At 33.1% G+C, this 21,527-nt stretch overlaps 2 protein-coding genes across 2 annotated transcripts in view; one reads left to right on the top strand and one right to left on the bottom strand.

The window, feature by feature from the left end:
• GPATCH2 (G-patch domain containing 2) overlaps positions 1–21,527 on the top strand; it is a 436,123-nt gene that overhangs the window by 53,149 nt on the left and 361,447 nt on the right. The window lies entirely within an intron of this gene.
• Positions 1–21,527, bottom strand: part of SPATA17 (spermatogenesis associated 17) — a 252,730-nt gene that overhangs the window by 169,483 nt on the left and 61,720 nt on the right. The window contains exons 4-5 of the mRNA XM_003767712.2: positions 14,466–14,516; positions 5,824–5,927 (exon numbers count right to left, since the gene is read on the bottom strand). Coding sequence (XP_003767760.1) covers positions 5,824–5,927; positions 14,466–14,516 — 155 coding nt within the window. The remainder of the gene's footprint in view (positions 1–5,823; positions 5,928–14,465; positions 14,517–21,527) is intronic.

Below are 21,527 nucleotides of genomic sequence, written 5' to 3'. Positions count from 1 at the left end.
GCCCATGGTAAATTTCTATGGTTGAGTTCTTTATTTGTCAGTTCAGTTTTTTTAAATGGAAAATAAGTGTGAGTACTTCTGATAGTGTGGTGGCGGATGGTCCCTCTAGTTTCACTTCAGCTATTTCCTGTGACTTGGAACCCCAAACCAAAAACTCCTTCCTCCTGCAAGTGTTGGCCCTAGTAACTCTTTATTTATTGGATATGATGACTCCTCAGCCAGGGCTTTATCTCTGCAACACAACTGAGCCTAGAATTCTTCCCAGATTCAGATTCTTCCCTCTCCACTCCAAGTTCTGTCCTGGAAGTGAAAGTCTATGTTCTTGCTGAGGATCCAGCTAAACCCCTCTAGCTCCAGGTTCCTCTCTTGCTGTTTTGCCAAGTTTGCCTTGAGGTGTTTGCACTTCACACTGGCAAATAATGGTCTGAGGTCTTTCTTCTGATCTAGTTGGTTTGTACCAGGAGGATCCCTGTTCTGCCCCAAGTCTTCCTGCTTTTTCACCAGGCTATGTTCACCCTGAGGCACAAATTTGTTCTGTTTGTTAGGAAAACCTGAAGAGCTTGGAACACACACACACACACACACACACACACACACACACACACACACGAAATTAATTGTAGTCTTTGGGGAAGGGGAAAGAAGAGGGAAAAAATAAAGTAAAAAGTAAACAGCAGAGAACAAAAGAAAACCTACAAGGAAAAAAACCTTGACATCTTTGAAAACAACATGTAGTATTTATTATATAGGTTTTTGTTAAATGGAAATTTATAGCTATATATTGAACCCTCTCATGTTCTGCTATGTACCTGACAAATTTTTAATTTTATACTTGAAGTGGAGTATGAACTGGAGGGTAGAAAAATTTTGGGCAAAGGACTCTGGTTGGAGTGAGGAACGTTACTTAGAAAAGTAGTGTCAATAGTCCAAGGAAAAGGTTGAGACCATGAATAATAGTGGTAACTTGTGTGTAGGGGGAGAAGATGACATATATGAGAGATGTTATAAAGTTAGAAATAACAATATCTGGAAATAAATTGGCTGTATAGTAAGAAGGAGGAAATGAGGATATCACTGAGGTCACAGGCCTGGGTGATTAGGTACTCTCAGCAGTAATAGAAGTTTGGAAATAGGAAAGGTTTGAGAGGAAAGATAATTTCCATTATAGACATGATGTTTTTGAGATGCTTTAATGACATCGTTTGAAATGTTTAATAGGAAGTTGGTGGATCTGAAACTCAGGAAAGAGACAAGGACTGAATATATAGATCTGGAATTCTTCTGTATAGTTATATTAATTTAATCAATAGGAACATATGTGGTAACCAAATAAGAAAATGTAGGGGTAGGGGGAAGAGAGAAGAAAGTCTAGCATAGATCTTGGACAAGACATAAAATAACCATACTGAATAAGTATGAGAAAAGAAACTTGAAAATACAACACCTTAACATGGTGCCTTGAAGCAAGTATTACATACTCAACAAGTTATAACCCAAAGAAGATGATAAAAACAGACATGAAAAGCTATCTTCATATTATTTGAAGTTATGAATTAAAAGGAAAATATTTAAGTTCTTAGCTAAAGGAATAATTCTAATAATCTAATTTGTATAATTAAACTGAATTTTCAGTACATGTAAATTAAAAGTACTAGCCTATCAAATTGATAGCAACTAAAATATTCTCTTTCTGGTAGCTACACGAGTCAGCAAAATGCAATGGAGCATTCTCACTATAAGATTGTCCTAAGTGTAGTACTATTTGCTTTAAACAACAGTCATTATAATAAAGACCTTTTGGTTATTCAGAAACTAATCCACAAAGGCATAGGGACAAAAAATCTCAGACTTTGAAGGGTCCTCAAAGACCCTCTAGAATAATCTTGAGCTAAAGATAAAGAGTCAGTCATTCAATTTTTGCCTGAAGATTTAAGATGAGGAGAAATTGAATACTTTCAAAGCCAGAGAATTCTACTTTTTGATAGTTCTAATTGCTAGGAATTTTTTTTCTTTAACAGATTCAGATTTATCATCAACTTTCATCCATTGCTCCTAATTCTATTTTCTGGTGCCATACAGAACAAATATAATTCCTTTTCTATTATTACAATGCTTCAAATGTGTAAAGGAAACTACAATATCTTCCTTTATTTTATTCTTCTGTCAGCTAAACATCAAGTTCTTTAAATGATACTTGTATGGAATGATCTCAGGTTCTTCACCTTCCTAGGGGTGCATAAAAAAGGCTCTCCAAGTTATCAGTGTTTTATGAAAATGTGATACTCAGGGCTTAAGACAATTTTCTAGTTGTGCTATAACTAGGACAGATACAGTGGAACTCTCAACTCCTTTATTATAACCACAAAGTCTCTTTTTTTAATGTAGCCTAAAATTAAATGACTTTTCAGCAATCATTATCTTGGAAATTTATATTAACCTTGTAGTCCATTGAAATCTCCAAATATTAATAATGTTAAAACTAGTGATCTAAGTGAGATTCACTTTTTAAAATTCACAATAAATTGGACTGTGTTTAGTATCTGTGGGGAGTAAAATTGGTTCTAGGGATTTTGTAAGATAGAAATGATAACTGTGTTAATATCTTAACTAAGTATTCTGAATTTTCCTTATACTGAATTATACTGAATTGCAAGTCATTTGCAGCCAAGTTTGAATTCACATCTCTAATGAGTGCTTGATACTGTGCTTGACACATAAAAGTGCATTTAATATTAATGTGTTCCCTTCCCTTTCCCCTTCATAGCCATATAAATAAATACCAACTAAAATTTAAAGAGTTGGTTGCATTAAAAATTCGCTGGGCTAAAAAAGAAGAGATAGAGATTTTATTTCTAACCCTCCAATTAATATGACATCATTTCATAGCTTAGTTACTAAATTCCCCATATAGGATACAGAATCACCTGTCATGAACTGAACTCCAGTCTATATTCAAGAGCATTATAAGATACACACACATGCACACACAGAAAGATATCTCACTCTAAAATCTGGCCTGCCCTCTCCAAAGATTTGAAGAGAGCAGAAAAAGGACCCCCAGCCTATCTCTAAGAGGAGTACTACACTAGAAATATATCTGTCTCCTTTAAATATTGCTAGTTTAGGGATAGAAATCTAGTTCTGAACAAAAGCCAGTATGCCTGATTGCTAGCCCTTAGATTAAATTTATTTTCTTAATTTCCTTCTTCTAGTTAGAGAAATAACTATAACAAATAAGGAATAAACTCATTTATCCATGAAAACAGAAACCAGAGAAAAGGGTACAAATTAGAATAAAATAAAAAGTAAAATAATAAATGTGAGTAAAGATGATGTTTAGATGTGACCATGAAAAAAAAAATCTCAGCTAAAGAGGGGCCAAAAAGGGAAGCCTAAAACTTTTGTTTTACCCCAGGAGAAACTATCCAAAGTTAATTCACAAGGCAAATAGGGAATCAGGAATATATTGTGAAGGCAGCTTCCCTTATGTCTGTAGCTTCCAAAGTTTTTTTTTGTTTTTTTTTTTTTCCCAAAGAGTATGTCAAGTCATTGTCTGTCTCTCATAAGGTTTAACCCAACTTCATCCTTCCTGTAGGTCAGTACAATTATTGTGTCAGTATACCCTCCTTAAAATAGGGGTCAGCTGTCCTTCCACAAATGCAGCAGCACACAAAGTACCCTGGGCTTTTGTAAAATTCCAGTTATACAACTCATGTATGTTTATACATATGAGTATATGCATGTATGCATATATGTGTGTAATCCACTATGGTTTAGAAACCAGAGGGTCAGCGTTTCAGTCAGGCAGACCTAGGCTTAATTCTTGTCTCTAATACTCCATAGCTGTGTCCATGAATTATGGGCCACTCATTTAACTTTTCAGTGTCCCAGACAAATTATAAGTGTAAATTAAAGAGGAGTTGCCAACATGCATGAATAAAGGTAGTTCTCTTTATCAGGGAAATCACATATCCAAGAAAAATATACGTTACTTATATTGGCAGGAGAAACTGTCAAGAAGGGTAATTTTTCCCATCTAGGAGAAGACATTAAAACACTGTAAGAGGCAGGAGCCATATAATATAAAGAAGACTGGGATAGTAGATCTGGGTGAGAAGGAGAAAGCTGATCCCAAGGAAGGGTGTTGCTACTCTGAGAAGATCAAACTGAATCACAAGAAGTGGAGTCTTTTCTATTTCTGATCTATTTAATCTGGATAGACAGAATTTGCTATTTGTCTAAATGAACTTTACAGTAGCTGGAGTATTGGACCTAGAATCAGGAGAATCTAAGTTCAAATCTGACATTTACTAGATATAAAATCATACATTAACTATGTAATTGGGTTCCTCAACTACAAAATGTGTTGAAGAAGGATATGGCAAAGCACCCCAGTGTTTTTGCTGAGGATAGCCCAGGTAGGATCATGAAGAATTGCACATGACTAAAAAACAACACATCTTTTACCCTGCTACTGAGATTTGGTGAATTTATTCATTCTTCCCTTTTATTTCTTCCTTGGCCATGAAGCCAAATAGTTGACAGATGTCTCCTGTCTTCTCCTCACCCCCTTCACCCTCTCGGTGTTTATGGTGAGCTCTTTAAAAGAGTCATTTTTGCTATCATCCAACTCCTAATGGTTTGTAAGCCCAATACTCTTTTTTTAAAAACAAATTTGTTTCCTTTATCTGTAGGTATATTATTACTTGAGATCAGAATGTGCATAAGGGTTTAATTACTTAAATGATTCACACTAAGATTCTGCTGTCAAGTTTAGTTTTATAAGTAATCATATTATTCTCCCAAATAGAAATTTAAAACTTGAATTCATTTGAAGAATGACTCAATTGAATATATAGCGCTGTAGAGGACTGTTCCAAGAAAACAAGTTCCCCTCCTTTTTTTACCTATAAGAAGTAGAAGGTAGGAGTAACTACATTCCTTATGCTTCAAAGAACCTCTAGTGTTACATGTATTAGGAGAAGTAAATATTTGCACTATATGTATGAGTCTATATAAATGTAAAGGCAGCCCTGGGTTAAATCATGTCAATCCTATATAGATTATGCGATTGTGGATAAGTCACATAAATTTTCACTGCCCTAGGCAACTCTCAAAGACTATAAATTGTAATGTAGTTGCTTATTTGAATTGGTAGAGGAATTTTCTTCAATCACAGTTCCAAATTTATACACACAAATAAACATACACATACACACATTTTCAATGCAACAGTACAAAAATTGGACTGGTTTTTCATTATTAATTTTAAAAATACATCTAATAGCTATCAACCAAATTATTTTAAAAACAATACATTTTATAAGTTAGCATTATATTATAGGTTATTGGCATGCTAATGATGTTAATATTAATTTCATCTTCAGGCTGATGATATAATCAGATAAAACAAATCATTTTAAAATTTTCATTGGACAATTATTCAAAAGCAAAATAGATCACATTTAGTATTTCTGAAATTTCTATATAGGTTAGTAGCTAAGAAACTAAGCAGGACAGATTGAAATTTTTGTTGTCATTTCAGTTGTGTCAAATTCTTTGTGACCCTATTTTAGCTTTTCTTGGCAAAGATACTGGAGCAGTTTGCCATTTCCTTCTCCAGTTCATTTTACAAGTGAGGAACTGAGGCACATGTTTAAAATGATTTGCCCAGGGTAACATATCTAGTACATGTTTAAGACCAGATTTAAATCACAGACTCTATGCTCTTTCTATTACATCATCTTGCTGCCCCTAAATTGAATTTACTATTACCAATTTTTTTAGATAAGGATTTCACTACTATACTTTTGTGGTCATCACCTGATTGCTTGATTGGTGTCAGAAATAGCTCTCAGATATTCCTTCAAGTAATAATAATTAAAGCAGTACTTCCGGATCTTATATCCTCGCCACCTCTTCTGAATCTGTTTATATAAAAAAATATTTTAATACATTTAATATCAGGGGAGAAAACAGTGTTCACAGATTTATTATGCTGAATCAAAATAAAATAAATATGAATTTATTTTCAATATAATCATGAATTCATATATAAAGTAATACATTTATTTGACCGATGTTTTTATTGATAGGTTTATTTTTTAATTGATGAATAAAAAGCAATTATTGTATGTTATCAGGCATTAAAATATTTTTTCCAATAACAATTTCATAGTAATCTAAATTCCTAAATTAATCATGAATAGAAAGAATGAGGAAAAAGGATAAAGAGGAGGAAGAGGAAAACTGTGTCAGGCACTTCGCTAAACACTTTACAATTATTATGATATTTCACAATAATACTGGGTGATATTATTATCCCCATTTTGAAAATTAATAAAATGAGGCAATCAGGGATAAAGTGACTTGCCCAATCTGAGACTAGATAGATTTTAACTCAGTTTTTTCTGATTCCAGACCAGGTTCTCTATCCATTGTACTACCTGGCTACTCCAGTGACAGAACTAATTCAACAAAGATTAGGAGGAGAAATTAGTTATTGGGGGGGGGGGTCATGAATCTTTGTAGCAAGTTTTAAAAGACAACCTTTTTTGTCCAGGATATGTAGGGAACTTATTAACATTTATAAGAAATAAGCCATTTCTCAATTGATAAATGGCTGAAGGATATGAATGGTTTACAAAGAAAGAAATCCGAACTATCAATAGCCATATCAGTTTCCCAAATAATAATTAAAGAAATACAAATTAAAGTAATTAAAAGTCTGTATTTTAGATTCATCATATTGGCAAAGTTGACAAAAAAAGGAAAATGACAAATTTGGGAGGGGTTGTGGGAAAAATCATATTAATACACTGTGAATTGTTACAGCCATTCTGGAAAGACACTATACGCCCAGATACTTAATCATGCATATCTTGATCCAACAATACCACTACTGGGCCTATACCCTAAAGATATCAAAGAAAAAGCCAAGCTTGTTCTCAAGGCAAAATCCTAATAACAACCTTGGCACCAATTTGATATGGTGACTTTCCTTTTCCAAAATATATATTATTCGGTTGTTTCTAGTTCTAATTTTTCTCAATCAGAGTGTGATCTGCAAAGATTTCAAAAACATATTTTACTTCTCTTGGAATTTTATTGTCAGTTTAGCTTGACTCCCCCATAACTCCCTGTCTTTTCTCTACATTTTGAAAACAAACTTTGCTCCAAATGAGAAATATGAGAAGACACCTCCTTCCCATTCCTTTATAGAGATGGCAAATCCACTGGTATAGAACACTGCATATCATATTTTTTTCAATGTACTGGTTGATTTTGCTGAAATTGCTTTCTTTTTTAAAAAAATATATCAATAAAACCTACAAAAAACAAAAATAAATTTTAAAAGAGAATTCTTTGAAGGTGCTTTTGCAATGTAACCCTTGAGTAGACCAGCAAGGGAAACTTATAGGGGGAACACTCTATTGAAATTCCCCCTCTTCCACCATTAAAGAGCCAAGGCAATCTTCAAGTGAAAAAAGGTCTTTGTTTTGTTATTTGGGACAAGTGAAGGGAGGCTACAGGAGGAAAAGAGGAGGAGGGGCATATAAATTTAAAGTCTAGATAGATGATACAGAGGGTAAAAGTGTAGAAAAAGGAACCAAAAGATACATTAGAAAAAAAAATGAAAACTTCAAAACTTGGCCTAAAGTTTTCCTGTTTATCTCTAATGATTCAAGGCCCCAAAAAACTGTGTATAATATTTTGTACTTTTGTATTATAATTCTATTTCACATAGGAAATAAAGGAAATTAAGACTTGATAGTAAGGTAGCATCTTTTCTTGAGGACTCATTCATGTAGACAATCAACACTATTATTTGTTGTGTTTTAGAAGACCTAATCTATTTAACAAGATTCAATCTGATGTCATATTGTAATAGGGAACTTCCTTATGACAGAATTTCTACTGTACTAACTGTACAACTTCTTTTAAGAATATATTCCTTCTCGAACTTTTAATACAAGTTCTTGTACCACTGATATTCAAGTATTGTGCCAACACTTGAATGTAAATTTTACTTCTACCAGACAGTGCAAATTTTAACAATGTTATTTCCTTTTGATTCCAAGGTGAGTTAGTACTTCCAAAAAATGACTGATGTGCATGCCCTTCAAAGTAATTAGCAACTTTCAAAAGTGATTGGTACAAAACAATTATTATCATTGATCAGCACTGAATAGATAATTTTAAACAAAGTCATTGTGTGCTCAGCAGATTACAGCTTGTTAACGGGCAAGTTCTAAATGACCTCTTAAGCTAGTCAAATCAATGATGCATATTCCTCATTAAGTAACATCAAAATGTAAGTGGTCTTATAAATAATGTTTATTTTAAACACTAAAACAAATGGCAAAATCTGATACACCAAAAGCCATCTGCTTATAGAAAGATTACTTCCTCACTGAATTTAGTTTTGTTTATTAAACAAAATTATGTTTATGAAATTTAGTTTTGATTATGAAAATTCATAATCAATAACTCAAAAGCAAAAGAAGCAGTATCCCTCCAATATTAAAATTATCAAAGTAGAAAATTACTCTTTAGCAATAATAACTAAAATTTAAAACAAACAGGTAAAAGGTCAAAACCAACAACAAAGGATCAAAAGGTAGATTTAGAAGTATGGTTAAAATGTCTTTCTTTCTCTCCCCTTTTCCCACTCCCCCCTCCCCCTTTCCTGTCTCATCCTCTTTTCTTCCTGACTTTCTTCTTTCTTGCAATTGCTGCACTATCCATTACTTTGAGACTTCTTTTCCCCCTTCAAAATTCTTCTTTAACTTGTGGTTGTAGGAGAGGAGAAAGAGAAGGAAGATAGAAAACTAATTTCTAAATCCTCCTCAGTGAAGCCTTTGTTTTTGTTGTCATTCAGTCACATACAGTTTCTTGTAAACCCATGGGCCATAGCACGCTACACCTTCTATCTTCCACCAAGTTCATGTTCATTGTTTCTATCATACTATATATTTATCTTATCCTCTGCCATTCCCTTTTCCTTTTGCTTTCATTTTCTCCCAACATCAGGGTCTTTTCCAATGAGTCCCATCTTCTCATCATATGATGTATTTCAGCTGTAGCTTCAGTATTTTGACCTTCCAGTGAAAGAAATTAATAAATTTCTTTAAGTATTGACTGATTTGATATCTTTGTTTTCCAAGAGACTCTCAAAAGTCTTCTTTAGCACCACAATTCAAAAGGATATATTCTGTAGCACTTAGCTTTCCTTACAATCCACAACCATATGTTGCTACTGGGGGGAAAAACAGCTTTGACTACATAGACTTTGTTAGCTAGAGGATGTTTCTGTTATTCAGTAGGGTATCCAGATTCCATAGCTTTCCTTCCAAGGAGAAAGCAAGAATTTCATGGTTCTAGTCATTGTCTGCAGTGCTCTTTGTGCCCAAGAATATGAAATCTGCCACCATTTTCATTTTTCCTCTTCCCATTTGCCTTGAAGTAGAGGGTCTCTTTGCCAGTATCTTTTTTTTTTTCTTATGTTAAACTTCAACTTAGCTTTTATACTCTTCTCTTTCATTAGAGGCTTCTTATTTCCTCTTCCTTCACTTTCTGCCAACAGAACATTATCATCTTATAGCTGAGATGGTTGATATTTCTCTCAGAAACCTTAATTCAAGTCTTCAATCTTGCATTTTGTATGATGAACTCTACATATAAGTTAAATTTAAAAGGTGACAATATACAGCTCTCTTATACTTCTTTTATAATCTTAAACCAATCATTGTTCCATGTTCATTTCTAATTATCATTTCTTGGTCCTGATACAGGTTCTTCAGAAGACAAGTGAGATAATCTTTAAATTGTGATCTACACAGTCAAAGGACTTAGCACAGTTGGTGAAGCAGAAGCAGATTTTTTTTTTCCTGAAACTCCCTTGCTTTTTTCCATTCCAGAGAATGTTGGCAATTTGGTCTCTAATTCCTCTGTTTCTTCTAAAACTATATTATTTTTCAAGTAATTCTCAGTTCACATATTGCTGAAGCCTAACTTGCAGAACCTTAAGCACAAAAGTGTGAGTGTGAAATGAGTGTATTTGTTCAGTAATTTTAATACTCTTTGGCACTGCCATTCTTTAGGATGAGATGGTCAACATCTTTTACAATCCAGTGGCCACTGTTGAGTTTTCCAAATTTGCTGGCAAAATGACTGCAACACTTTAACAGCATGATATTTTGAGATTTTAAACAACTCAACTGGAATTTCATCACTTCCACTAATCTTACAGTTGGCACTGCTTCCACTTGACTTCATTCTCCAGGATGTCTGGCTTTAGAACAGTAACTGCACCATCATGGTTAGACGTGATATTAAGATCTTTCTTATATAGTTCTTCTGTGCATTCATGCTACCTCTTCTTAGAAATTTCTTCAACTTTGTTAAGTCCAGAGGGATGTCATAAAAGAATGTTCAATGATCAGTGTTGTGATTTTTACTTACTCTGCTTTCTACAAAGAAATGTAACTAAAACAAGGCAGACACCAATTCAGGCTTTCCTAGCCAACATGTTTAAGAGTTATTAATTATCCATTTTTTAACTTAACACTTTTTATTTTCAAAACATAAGTATAGTTTTCAACATTCACCCTTGCAAAACTTGTGTTCCTAATGTTTTTTGTCTCCTTCCTTTCCTTCCATCCCCTTCCCCTACATGGCAAGTAATCCAATATATGTTAAATATGTGCAATTCTTCTATACATATTTCCACAAATTATCATGCTGCACAAGAAAAATCAGATCAAAATGGAAAAAAAAACGAGAAAACAAAATGCAAGCATACAACGAAAAAAGTGAAAATATTACGTTGTGATCCACACTCAGTCCCCACAGTCCTTTCTCTGGGTGCAGATGGCTCTCTCCATCGCAATACCATTGAAATTGGCCTGAATCACCTCACTATTGAAAAGAATCACATCCATCAGAATTAATCATCATATAATCTTGTTGTTGCTGTGTACAATGTTCTCTTGGTTCTACTCCATCAGTTCATCTAAGTCTCTTCAGGCCTTTTTGAAATCATTGTGTTGATCATTTTTTATAGAATAATAATATTTTGTAACATTCATATATCATAACTTATTCAGCTATTCTCCAACTGATAGGTAGCCACTCAGTTTCCTACAAAATGGGTTGCTATAAAAATTTTTGAACATGTGGTTCCTTTTCCTTTTTTTATTATCTCTTTGGGATATAGGCCCATTGCTGAATCAAAGGGTATACACAGTTTGATAGCTCTTTGGGCATTCAACTATCTATTCTTTCTAAATTATAAGAAAGCAAGCAGTGTCTGAACTTCAGTTTATTCACTTACAAATTCATAGAGAATAATATTATATAATCTGTAAGTCCTCTTTCAACCTTAAAATTCATGAAACTAGGCAAAACTATCATGATTAAATATTTAATATTTGATATAACAAGGATACATTAGTTTTAGCTAAGTTCAATTCAATGATATACTAGTTTTTTTATATATTGCATTTTTACTTTTTTGGTTCAATTTGGGCCCCAGAGGTCCAAATTATCAGAGGAATGTAATGTTTTGTGTTAATAGGAATAGTAAAAATCATATAGTCCAGTTTCCTCATTTTTCAGAAGAGGAAAGTGAGGAACAAAGAGGTTAAATTGACTAGCTAAATGCTACAAGTATTAGGCAGATCCTCGGAGATTTGAATCCAAATTTGCTGATTCTAAATCCAGGCTACTTTTTCTAGTGTCTTGCTAGATAGTATAGTATAGTATAGATGAGTATAAACATATATGGACACTATAAATTTATGCCCATTTTATAGGTGGGACTTGCTGGTGGCTCACTTGAGAGCTTCTTGTCTTAGACTGCCTTACCAGTGTGACAGGGACTCCTTTGGCTAGTCCTTAAATTTTTCTGGGCTTAAAGGTTGTTTTAACCTGTCTCCATGCTGCTTCTGCTGCTTCAGGATCTCACTTGAGGTGCTATTTTATGATTGTTGGGAGGGGAACATGGGAGTGATTCACTGTTACTCTATCATCTTGGCTCCAGCATTTGAGACAATTATTACAGCTAATCTATCATTGACTAATTAGGTCAAAATACTTTTATATTTGTTTCTTATTAATTTAGATCAGAAAATGATGCATTACAAGAATAAGGGGACATAGGTTTGAATCCCAGGCCTGTCACTTGTGACTTGTGGCATTTTGAGTAAGTCAAGTCATCTCTCTGGGCTTCCGTTTCCTCAACTATAAATTGAGGGCTCTGAACTAGATCTAGATTTCTAAGGCCCCTTCCACCTCTGTATCTACCATCCAATGATTCTATGTATTAAGACAACATCAGAAACTTCAAAGGATTTGTGAAGAACTTTCACAGGAAAATAATTTCCAGAGAAAATCAGGACAGGAGAAATAATAGGAAGAAACATTGGGAGGTGAATAAAAATTATCTAAGCACCCTGAAGCTCTAGTTTTTGAGAAACAATCTTTTCTGGATCCAAGATTTCTATGGTACAGTCTATACCTCAATGATTACAGCAAAGGGACCAAGGTTTCTATAATTTTTTTTTTTCATGTCAATGTCAAGAAACCCAGGATACCTTATGCTGGTGCAGACACTGTCCTAATATCCCGCCTGCCATGTCCAACTCCAAAGATAGTTTTGAGAAATAGGTAGTGAGATTATTTACAGTTTAATTTTAATTCCTTGCTATTTACCTTAGGTTCTAGTTTTTTTTCCCATTACATATCATTTTTCCTATTTGGTTGTCATGGGGAAGATTTAAAGGAAAATAGATGGATGGATGAAATGAGCATTTGTTAAACACCTATTAGGTTCCAGGCATTGTGCTACATACTTTTTACAAACATCTCATTTGAGCCTCACAACAATCTAGCAAGATAGATGCTAGTATTATCTCCTTTATGCAGTTGAGAAAACAGGCATATAAGGGTTAAGTTACTTGTTCAGTATCACACTATTCTTTGTGTCCTTTTCAGTATCTGTCAGACTTGCATGAAAATACAGTTAATATGATTATTAAATTTCCTAAAGACACAAATTTGGGAGTGGCAACTAATACATCAAATGACTGAAATAGGATTTTATAAAGATCTCACCCGACTGGAACAATAAATAGACAAAATCCAATAAGACAGAATGTCATGGGGATAAATGTAAATAAAATTTTTTACGTAGTTTCAAAAAAGCAATGGCATAAACCAAGCTATATAAACTAAATCAGAATTTCTTTTAAGAGACTTGGCTAGATAATTCCTGAATAATTATTTTGTAGAGTCAAGTCAATGAACCAACAGTTTCGTTTAATAGTGTGAAGTATTTACAAAAAAAAAAAAAAAAAAAAAAGAAGCATAAAATTTCCAGGACAACAGTATTTCTAATCTTAGAGTTTAACTGTATGGATATAGTACATCAAAGAACAACTTTTCAGTACTTTCAAATTGGTTTTTTGGGGCTTCTATGGTCAAACTTCAACATATAATGTCAAACTTGTAATGACACTACTTGAACTTAGACTGTTACTCAGACACAATACATGAAGTGTTGTTGTAGGACCCAAAACCAGACTTTCTAACTTGGTAGGACACAGCAGAGCTTCTAGTCTACTGACATAGTCTTCAAGAAAATAGGGTTACCACTGTACCATACTGTACCATAAGAATGGTTTGTTAGTGATTGATGCAAGAAAAAGTTGGTCCACTGTACAGTAGTTCTGGTTTAATAACTTCTGGATTATTGCATTTAGTACCTCACATTTTATGAAGTACATTGAATAATTGTAGCATGATCAGGGGAGGCTGACCAGGATAATGAAAGGACTTAAAATTCTGCCACATAGAGAATAGTTGAAGGAACTAGGAATACCTAACCTAGAGAATAAAAGACATGGAAAAAGTTAGCTATTTTCAAATATGTGAATAGTTATAATGTGAGAGAGGGATAATTTTTATTCTGTGTGACCTAAAGTATAGGGTGTTAGATTAGGTTCAGTATTAGAAGGAACAAATAGGCAATTAGAACTGTCTAAAAAAGGGAAGGAGGTTGCCTAATGGAATGATGTGGTTTTTTTCTACTAGAAATAACCAAGCTGAATGATCTTTGTCAAGAATGTTTTGAAGGGGACTTGTAAATTGGATAAAATTTGGAACTTACATGACCTTCCATTTCTCCTATTAAGAGCAGCTTTATTTCTCATATTTAGGATATTTCTCTTACTACATCTTAAAAATACAACATATTAATACACATACATTTATGTCTGGCCATAATTGTTAACAATGCTCAGATTATTTAGTCTAACTTTTAACTTTTTAACTATATGATATTTCCTCTCCTTCCCATCAGCATATCAATCAAGTTTATATTATTCTGGTTTGCTCATTTTATTAAAAGCAAATTCAGAGCACAATTGACTTTTCATTTGTTTAACAAGTGAAGAAATATTTACCCTGACAGCCATTTCATTGTAGAAATTCATCTTCATAGTCAAATATGCTGTCTGTGAATCAAGAAAAAAAGATGGCATACATTTCAGTTACACAAAGACAGTGCTCTTATTTTTACATATAAAAGATAAGAATCTTTATACATAATACATAATAAGAGTTCTAGGCTTAGAGAGAATAAAATCAAACTTTGTATTGAAGAGATAGGCTTCCTAATACATAATGCAGGCTTAACCAGAAAAATCTATGGTAGTCAAACTAGGAGCTAATGGAGATATATGATCATAAAATGCTCTCCGCTGAGTTTGATAATCAATGGTGCTCTACTGAGAATAGAATAACAAAGCAGAAATATTCACAAGTGCTGGTGACATGTAGTATTGTATGATTTATTCACTGGGGTTCTTTTAGCCAAAACTCACAGAAACATAAAAGGAATTCATATTTCAAGACGTCTGGTTTAATGAAAAATTCAAAGAAATGCTGTCTTCAGTCGAAATCGTTCAAGGATACAGATGCAGTGATGGAGCAAAATTGTGCCTTCCAACCATCTGTACAAAATGTTATGTACTTAGCTGCCTCCTGAGTAATCCTTGGGAATTTTGTTTCATTTAATATTCATTTTAACACCATAAAATCATAAATACAGTGATATCATGTTATAGTGAATTCCCTGATATAGAACACTTCCTAAAGTCCTAGTTTCTTTCTAGTAAAGTCAAATATTTCCACCAGTGTAAAAAAATCATTGGTATGGTGAATATTCATTTAGTAACATAAGTTTTTCTAATGGCCACATATCTTTAAACTAAATCTCAACATCTGTTCTACCTTCTAATTACAGATATTAAATTAACATAATCCACAACTGTATCATAAAAAGTAAGACATAAGTAGTTAAACTCTTGTGCATATCCTTTTCATTGCAATATACAACTTTATACATTTTTATTCATCCAGTTTCTGCTCACTCACCAAATTAAATGAATAGTATGTGTCGTAGGTGTCTGAAAATAATCAGAAGGGGAATGCTCTAATTCTTATACTGGGGTGCTCCCTCACAGCAAACAAGAATTCACTATAAAAGGGTTTCACTATAATTAGTGTTATTTGAATTGCCTGGTCTGATCGAAAGCAAATTGTCTGTGGAGAGCAGCAGGACTGGATTATTTATCAACAGTCTGGGCAATTAAGAAACAGTTGGCTGCAATATGTTATTTACAAATGAACACAATGATGCTACTTCATTTTAAATTCTCTTTCTTCATTACATCAAGCAAAGCAAAATTCTTGTAGCTTAATTAAGGTGAATTCAAAATGTTCCTTTTAATATTATATAATATTATATCAAACCAACCAATATTATATCAAACATGAAAAAATTAAATATTTTTAAAAGACAAAGTTTTTTAACATTTTTTTTTAAGTTGTACAATGCAAGAAAGGGAAAAAAAAACCTTAATAGCACTAACTTTTCTTTCTTGACATTGTTACCAGAGATAATTGCTAAATTCCATTAAGTAAAACTGGTGCATGAGAACACATTTAGAGGGAGTAGTATTCAACATTTTGGGATTTTTAATGTAAATGTCCAAACACAAAAAGCTCTTCAATTCTAAAAAGTATAAAATGCTCTTGTAGTCTATATTACTAAGACTAAAAGAAGGTATGACCTTGAGACTTTGGAAATCTAATTTTCCCTGTGCATATAAGTTGAAAAAGAAATTTTATTTAAGTATATCCTTTTCATATTACTCAGAATCATCAGAGAGTAAAGGAAATATCTCCATATAGTTCTTTAGCACAAATGCCTTGGGATAAAGGCTGCTTTAGGAGCAAACAACTGTTAACTTTATTAGATAAAATATGAGAATTGTCCTGATAGGCAGGGAATCATTCATTCACCATTTCACAGACAACTCTGACTAAAAGGGGGAAAAGGAATAGATAAGATAATTCCTCTCTGAAGTTTAACAAAACTACACCAAAATTTAAGCATCATTTTTTGCATCATTTTTGTTTTTTTCTTCTCAGGTTATTTTTACCTGCTTTCTAAATCCGATCTTTTCTGTGCAACAAGATAATTGTATAAATATGTATACATATATTATATTTACTATGTACTTTAAAATACTTAACATGTATGGGACTACCTGCCATCTAGGGGAGGAGGGGATGGGGGGAAAGAGGGGAAAAGATGGAACAGAAGGTTTTGCAAGGGTCAGTGTTGAAAAAAACATATGCATATGTTTTGTATATAAAAAGTTCTAATAAAAAACAAAATTTAAAAAATTAAGTATCCTGATTCTAGGGAGTAAAATACAGGAAAAGCAAGTAACAGCTATATTTCCCTTCTTTCTGGTAAAAAACCTAATAATATTACTTATATTTATACAGCATTTTCCACACATGAGTTTGGGTAACTATTATCATCTCCATTGTATAAATGAGGAAACTGAGGCTTAGAGAAATTAAAGTGAAACTGGGATTTGAAGCAAGTTCCTAACTTTGTTTACACCATGTACAGCTCATCTTTAACTCATTTTTACCTTAGTTAAAATATCATTCTTATGTTCAGTACCTTATACTTTTTCTTCAAGTTCAAGACTTTGTCTTCCTGACTGAGTCTTCTGGTTTTCCCAACTGGAAGTACTGATGATAAGAAGCTTTAGAAACTTTGATGTGTTCCAACTGGGAATGGTTCATCCATTTCTTAGTCAATATAGTACCCACCTCTCATCATCATCATGGAAGCCAACCATTTTGAACTCAGTATGGACACTCAATCACCTACTGCACCTCAGAACTCCCAGGCTCAAACAATCTATCAACTAAATGTTCTTCTCCATTTTACAGTATCAATTAAACAAAATGTATACTAGCTGTTAATACATAACCAGTTTCTCTAAACAATTAAGATATTTATATTCCCAAATAAGAGGCAGCATAGACTAGTGAATAGACAAGTAGTCACAGAGTAAGAAAATTGAGCCCAAATCTAGCCTCCTGCACATGGTGACTGTATGATAATCTCAGTAACTCTCAGTATTCTAAGCAACCAAAGGTTGCAGAGCAGGTTTCAGAATGTGAGGGAAGACTGCCTTGATAGAGGGGATTTTATCTCCTCAGAATTTATATATGAATGAAATTAGAAAGGGGCAGCTAGATGGTACAGTGAATAGAGCACCTGAAATCAGGAGAATGAATTCAAATCCAGCTTCAGACACTTAACCCTTAGTAGCTGTGTGACCCTGAGCAAGTCACTTAAACCCCAATTGCCTCACAAAAACAAAAAACTTAACAAAAAAAAATTAGCAACAGGATTAGTCCTAATTTCGAATTAGTGAGATAGTCATAGAATTACATGTTCCAGGTAAGATTAAGTTTCTCAGGCTGTCTTTAACAAAATGTTCCTAATTGAAAATTCCCTCTAAATAATGCCAAGTAGTTATCCTGACATCAGTCAAAAATCTAGAGTGATGGAAGAATATACTATCTCTTAAGATAATTCATGAACTTTTGAATAGCTCTAGTGGTTGAGGAATTTTCCATACATTAATGTTAATTATTCCTCCATGTAACTTCCAATCACAGCTCCTGATTTCTCCCTCTGGAGTCAATCAGAATACTTTGATATTTCTATAACAGGACACTACACTTCTAAAACCTGATGACAGCTATAAGATCTCCCTCTCCCTCAAGTATTTTTTTTTCTTCAAGGTGGACATTGCAACTTAGTTTCATAGGGAACTTTTGACTGTTTCCTCATCATTTTAATTCCCAGGCCAGGTGGTTGTTGCAGAGGATAGAGCAGTGGCCCTGAAATTAGAAGGATCTGAATTCAAATTTGATCTCAGATCTTTAACACTTTCTAGCTGTGTGAACTTGGGCAAGTTACTCAACCCCAATCACCTGCAAAAAAAAATAAATAAATAAATAAATCCCTTCTTCTGAATACACTGCAATGCCCTCTCTTAACTTAGAACAAAATACAATAATACAGAGAATACAATGTAATAATCTCTATGTGGACATCTCAGAAAATTTCAACCCAGATTTCATTTAAGGAACTCCAGTGATAGGGAACTAATTCCTAAATCAATCTGTTTCATTTTTGGACAGTTCTATTAGGAACTCTTTTCCTTACACATCCACCTTTCTGCAACCTCTATCTATTGCTCTTGACTCTACCAAGAAGAAAAGTCTAAATATGCAACGTGAAAATGCTTCCATTAGCTGAAAACAGCTATTTTCCTCACTCTCCTCTCCAAATCTTCTCCACAATAACACTACCACTCCCACAACCCTAGACCCCAGGCTATCAACCTGAGTGTCATAATTAACTCTTTATCTCTTCCCCCCACTTCCCATGCCAGTCCAATCTGCTGTCAAGGATCATTGATTTTACTTTTGCTTAAATCAGTCCAAGGTGTCAGAAAGATTTTTTTTTAATTTCCTGCCATATCACACAATTTGAGCTTTTATCCTCCTAAAACTTTCTGATCCTTTTTAAAGTACAGTATAGCTATTTCAACTCACTTTATAGCTACAAAGTTAATTTTTAATCCAACTATAAAATCTTATAATTATTATTATTACATTTGATTTTACTAGATTCAAGTTGATGTTCTATTCTGGTCTTTGATTTATTTCTTTGAATTTGATTCTTATTTTTTTCTGTGTACTAGTGGAAATTCCTCCTTCCCCCAACTTTATGTCAGTTACAAATGGGATAAGGATGCTGCATATTAGTTATTAGTCCTTTATCCAAAATACTTACAAATAAATATTACACAGTATTTTATTTCCACTGGAAAATTCTTCCTTTTACTCTAAGATAAAACTATTAATGGTTACTGTTTAGTATGATTATTCAGAAATTCTGGATTTATATCATTGTATTGTGTTTCCTTTCTATAAGAATAGCTTAAGAGATTTTATCATACACTTTCTAAAATAAAGGTAAACATTTTATTCTTTTATAAGTTTAGAATCTATTCATAAAAGAAACTGGTTAGTCTAGTACAATCTGTTCCCATTATAACAGAAGCTCTTAGTGAGCAGGGACTATGTTTTGCTTTTCTTTGTATCCTCAGTGCTTACACAGTATCTGGTGCATAATAAATACTTATTAATTTATTTGCTTATAAAATCATAATAAATATCTAGGATACTACTACTTCCTAATTCAGTAGTAAAAATTTATGGTAGGAGTGAGAGATATAAGGATGTGAGCTAAATAAGGAAAAGGAAATTGTGTAGATTATTTGGAGGGGATTACAACTACCAAGAGGTCATTAGTGAAATTTGGGGAGAAGAGAATTTGGTGAAATCCAGAAGAAGAAAAAAATTTAAAGGAGAAAAAGCTCCAGACACAGATACTGTTTGACTTGAGTTGCATACTGGACATTTAAAAAGAATATATGAACATTTAAGGAGAATGGAAGGCAGATCAAAACAAAACAGGCAATTTTCATCATATTAAATTTTAAAGCTTTTGTGCAAACAAAATTAAAAACCAGGCTTCAGCTATAAGAAGCTCTTAGATATAGTTAAATTGAATAGAAATTTTACTAATATAATAATATGGTGAGAATTTCTAGGAATTAAGTCAAATAATAGTGACAAAAGGCACCCTTTATCACTAGTCTCATTGGGAAAGCTTAGTGTTTTAGAGAGATACTTCTATTCAGATTAAGAAAAGATCCTTTTATTTTTAGGCTATCTTTTTTTTAAAAAGCGCTATTATAAAATAACACTATAAAATAAAATGCCTGTTATATAATTACCCAGTTTCTATTTTTGGGAGGGGGGTAATTGATTGAATTATGCTAATAGCTATCCTAATGTTGAATCTTCTTTACATGCCTCATAAAAGTCCATTATAGAATAATGATTTTGTATGTGTGTGTATGTGTGTGTGTATACAATGGGGGAGAGAAAGGGAGCAAGAGAGAGAGACATCTAGCTTCTACAGAAAGTTCAGCCATGGAATTGAGTTTAGTTGCAGAGATACTTGCAGGGAACCAGCAAAGTAATATGCTCAACAGACACACTGCATCCAGAAAGAGCAGAATAAGGACTTTAAAAGAGAAAATTTATAGGGCCCTAAAGTGCAAGAAGTCAAACTTACTGACATGTTTTCACTATGACTGAGCCTCATTTTTCTCACTGCTCTTACATAGATTTATAGAATAATATGCCCATGTTTATCGGGGACACATTTTGTTCCTAGTTCATGCATTTTGGTAAATGTCTTCACTTTGATTTAAATATATCAACTGGCACACTATTAAAGGTGAAAATACAGTGGCAGAGTGGGGTAGAGTTACAAATTTAAGAGAGTAAATTCATAGAATATATTAAACCTGACGAAGTCACCCAATGGTATACCCAACAAACATGAGCAGGGGTGGAGGAGAGGTGTATTGATGCAGTGAGAACATTAAATGATAATAGTAGTAAGTAGCATTTATATGGTGCTTTGATGTTTGTAAAGCACTATATATGTGTTATCTCATTTGATCCTAATAACAATCCTGTGAGGTAGCTGTTATCATCTCCACTTTACTAGTTGGGAAATGAAGGAGGTTGCTATTTGCCCAGAGTCATAGATCTAATAAATCTCTGAGGTAGAATTCAAATTCAAGGTTTTCTAATTCCAAGTCTAGTGATCTTCCTCCCCAATGCATTATCACAACTTTTTCCTTTAGTATAATTATTATTGTTTTATAGCTTGTTTTTTAACCAGATGATTATTTAGGGTAACAATATTGAATATCTATTTATGTGTGTTTTTGTTGTTGTTGTTGTTGTTGTTGCTATTCCTGTCACTGGTCACACTTTAAAAAAAATTATGGTTTGTAAAGATATGCTTATATATTTCTTACCTTTCTGTATTTGTTTATGAGTTCTTTATGACCTACCATTTGATCAATTTTATGAAGATTTTGCACAATAAAAAAGAATATATCTGAATATTCCTAATCAATGAACAGTCTAACATATCTATTTTTTAATTCTTTTGAGTTTCTCAATTTGATTTCTTGTTTACTTTTGTATTA

This window comes from Sarcophilus harrisii, chromosome 4, assembly GCF_902635505.1.
Source record: "Sarcophilus harrisii chromosome 4, mSarHar1.11, whole genome shotgun sequence".
NCBI classification, from domain to species: Eukaryota; Metazoa; Chordata; class Mammalia; order Dasyuromorphia; family Dasyuridae; genus Sarcophilus; species Sarcophilus harrisii.
This window is presented reverse-complemented; position numbering and strand designations above follow the sequence as displayed.